Below are 4,017 nucleotides of genomic sequence, written 5' to 3'. Positions count from 1 at the left end.
GTATCTTTATACATATATGTATTTATACACCATAAGCCAAAATCACAAATATATAATATAGTGCCTGTTCATGTATATTCTCTAGATATTGTCATAAAAGGGGGGAAGGGGGGTGAAAAGGAAATGAGAAAATCTGATTAATTTCCTTTTCCTGGCATTTGTTTAAATGTTCCCATTGTAAAAGTGGAGTGTGATAGAAACATAGCATGTATTTATTATCGTTTAAAGAGCTATTAAACAGAACAAACACTGAAACTAAGCAGTGACAACCTTTTCTCTGTTTCCTGTGCAGCGTGAGTGCATCTCTATCCACGTTGGTCAGGCTGGTGTGCAGATTGGTAATGCCTGCTGGGAGTTGTACTGCCTGGAACATGGCATCCAGCCTGATGGGCAGATGCCAAGTGACAAGACCATTGGAGGAGGGGACGATTCCTTCAACACCTTCTTCAGTGAGACTGGAGCTGGAAAACATGTCCCCAGGGCTGTCTTTGTGGACCTGGAACCAACTGTCATTGGTAAGCACTTTAAAGCTTCTGTGGAAAAGGAAGAAAAACGATTTCTGTGCCATTTTCACAATTTGTATGTTTATAAACTCTTTTAGATATGATATACATACACGTTTTAATAAATGATATATAATGAAACATTAAATCATTTTCACCAAGGTTAATGTTGCAGCGTAATATTAAACACACTCCATTTCTAGGCCTTTTGAATAATTATTTGTAACATCTAGACTTTGTTAGACTTAGAGCATTGTGGGAAAATCTTCTTCAACACTGGAGGATGTTTTAAATATTTCTGTTTATTATATCAGTGCTTGGTAATGGAAAGACGAACAAGAAATCTTTTCTGCATTGTCTCATCCTGCTCTGCAACACTGTAATCTTGCTGTCCGTGTGGTTAATAAATTAGAAAATTACATTTTTATATTAAAACATTTTCTCTTATGTGGAGGAAAGAGACTATTAATAAATTATTAACAAACATTATTTGTCTAGTATTAAAAGTGAAACGTAAGATCTTTTTTATTATGGGCTCAACCTGCGTTTTCCATGCAGTACTTATATCAGCCCTATTATTATGTAGGTGTTGTCTCAGTATGTGTATCTTTAAACACAGTGCACATTGTAGAAATCCTTCCTTTTATTACAGTTTCTTATTTAAGCAGATATGTTACCTAAGAAACAAGATCACAGCGACGCATGGCAAACTGAAACAGTTTAGAGGTTGGTTTGTAAAATCACATTGTTGACTAGCAGTTTTGTGTCTTCTTTTTATATCTCCGACTTTACGGCAGGAAGCCTCACATGTCTGGGGTTTCTGGGCACTGCTGTCTGCCTTTATACCATAAAACATTTGTATTCCTGTCTACAGCCACAGATAATTTATTATTAAATCTGTAATATTAAAGGGTCAATGAGAGTGATATTGTATTTCTAGGTGGATCCTCGTGGACTCGATCAGTCCCTGGCTTCTTATATGTCTTTGATACTCTAAAACAGATCTGTTTGCCATAATTCCTGACTGTTCACCTAAGAGTTTGGGGTGTTTCTGTTGACCTTTGTGTGTTCCATATATTACTGTTTCATTCTGCACAATATAACATTATTAAAGCATCCAACAGGAACAGTGGGATCCCCTCGTAATGGCCACAAGAACTTAAGAGCAGAGATCTCCCCACCAGATTTCCCAATCTGATGGGTTTATTTTCTGGCATCAAACACTGAATTATTCGTTTTCAGTGAACTGGCCCTCTTAATCAGAGTACGTAAAGAAGGATATTTTGTCTAATTATTGATCTGATGCCTATTCTAGCACGCCTTCCTTACTGATACATTCCCTTTAAGCATTAGCTAGTTCTTTAGTAGAAGGTTTATTCAGTACTGAATGAACTTTTCATGGTCTTTCAGCTATAACGTAGCTAACATAACAAGAGACAGCTTATCTAATATTGTCATCAATAAATATTCTTTGCATTTTCACCTAATTTTTGTCATTTCTTGCAGACGAGGTACGCACAGGCACATACCGACAGCTATTCCATCCAGAGCAGTTAATCACTGGCAAAGAAGATGCTGCCAACAACTATGCTCGTGGTCACTACACAATTGGCAAGGAAATCATTGATCTGGTGCTGGACAGAGTCCGCAAACTGGTAAGCTTACAACTGTATGGTGCGAATTCCAAAACTGCTCACTTTATTAAGTACATTGGTCTGATTCCATCAGGGTATATTTTGCCATTGGCTTACGGATCTGGATATACACTGCTACCTTAAAAAATATGCAGATGCTGGCCCACACCATCCGAAACAATAGACTATCGTTCTTTCTACGTCCTATCTATCTATCTATCTATCTATCTATCTATCTAAGGTTCTTAATGCTCATAAGAGAATGGTTTACCATATGATATATTTTATGCATACATTACATATACATTTATACATTCCATTTATTATTCTAATCTATTATTTATCTACAGGCTGACCAGTGCACAGGACTTCAAGGTTTCCTGGTCTTCCACAGCTTTGGTGGCGGTACTGGATCTGGCTTCACGTCTCTGTTGATGGAACGTCTCTCTGTTGATTATGGAAAGAAGTCCAAGCTGGAATTCTCCATCTATCCAGCTCCCCAGGTGTCAACAGCAGTTGTTGAGCCCTACAACTCCATCCTGACCACTCACACCACCCTGGAGCACTCAGACTGTGCTTTCATGGTGGACAATGAGGCCATCTATGACATTTGCCGTAGAAACCTAGATATTGAGCGCCCCACCTACACTAACCTCAACAGGCTTATTGGTCAGATTGTGTCCTCTATTACAGCCTCTCTCCGATTTGATGGAGCCCTGAATGTAGATCTGACAGAGTTCCAGACCAATTTGGTGCCCTACCCTCGTATCCACTTCCCTCTTGCCACTTATGCCCCAGTTATATCAGCTGAGAAAGCCTACCATGAGCAGCTCTCTGTGGCTGAGATCACCAATGCTTGCTTTGAGCCAGCTAACCAGATGGTGAAATGTGACCCACGTCATGGTAAATACATGGCTTGCTGCCTGTTGTACCGTGGTGATGTGGTGCCCAAAGATGTTAATGCTGCTATTGCCACCATCAAAACGAAGCGTAGTATCCAGTTTGTGGACTGGTGTCCTACTGGTTTCAAGGTTGGTATTAATTATCAACCACCAACTGTGGTACCAGGTGGTGATCTGGCCAAGGTACAGCGTGCTGTGTGCATGCTGAGCAACACCACTGCTATTGCAGAGGCCTGGGCTCGACTGGACCATAAGTTTGATCTTATGTATGCCAAGCGTGCCTTTGTGCACTGGTATGTGGGTGAGGGTATGGAGGAAGGAGAGTTCTCTGAGGCCCGCGAGGACATGGCTGCCCTGGAGAAGGATTATGAGGAGGTCGGTGTAGATTCTGTGGACGGAGATGGTGAAGAGGAAGGAGAAGAGTATTAAATGGTGCTGCTTTTCACGGGGAACAACAAAACATCTGAGAAAAAGACATTTTTTTATTGCTAAGCCAGTTGGTTTGTGTGTAGCAACTTTATGTTCCAATGTATTTTTGCTGCATTTACCTGTTCTGGTCCAAAACACTTGAAACTCTACGACAGATCCAGTCAATACATTTCTGTGTTGGGTTTGTCAATAAAACATTCCCTGCCTTACGTATACATGTGTTACTTTCTTTTTCCTTACATTTGATCACATTAAAAAAAATTAGTGGAAACACTATGAAGTGGTGTGATCAGAAAGAATAGAAATATTATACATATATTTTATTTTAAGATGCATAAAATCAAATTCTTCACCATTCTGAACACAAAGACTACATGCATTTGGACATCTAACAAATCACCTGTAAAAGAAGAACTGTAAAGTCCAAACAGGTAGAGCGATTGTGTCACTTCATCAAAATCTTATGAAGAACTGCTCCCTGCAAAAAAAGCCAATAACTACTTACCTCTCTGGTGGACGGCGAGTCCGAACGACACCAGTGAGGTAAGT

At 39.8% G+C, this 4,017-nt stretch overlaps 1 protein-coding gene across 1 annotated transcript in view; it reads left to right on the top strand.

Moving 5' to 3' along the window:
• The window catches only part of LOC108798525 (tubulin alpha-1A chain-like), a 4,821-nt gene extending 1,140 nt beyond the window's left edge, over positions 1-3,681 (top strand). Inside the window, exons 2-4 of the mRNA XM_018570289.1 lie at positions 293-515; positions 2,010-2,158; positions 2,488-3,681. Coding sequence (XP_018425791.1) covers positions 293-515; positions 2,010-2,158; positions 2,488-3,468 — 1,353 coding nt within the window. The 3' untranslated portion in view covers positions 3,469-3,681. The remainder of the gene's footprint in view (positions 1-292; positions 516-2,009; positions 2,159-2,487) is intronic.
• Positions 3,682-4,017: the final 336 nt, after the last annotated feature.

This window comes from Nanorana parkeri, unplaced genomic scaffold (assembly GCF_000935625.1).
Source record: "Nanorana parkeri isolate BGI_ZX_2015 unplaced genomic scaffold, ASM93562v1 scaffold1497, whole genome shotgun sequence".
NCBI lineage: Eukaryota > Metazoa > Chordata > Amphibia > Anura > Dicroglossidae > Nanorana > Nanorana parkeri.
This window is presented reverse-complemented; position numbering and strand designations above follow the sequence as displayed.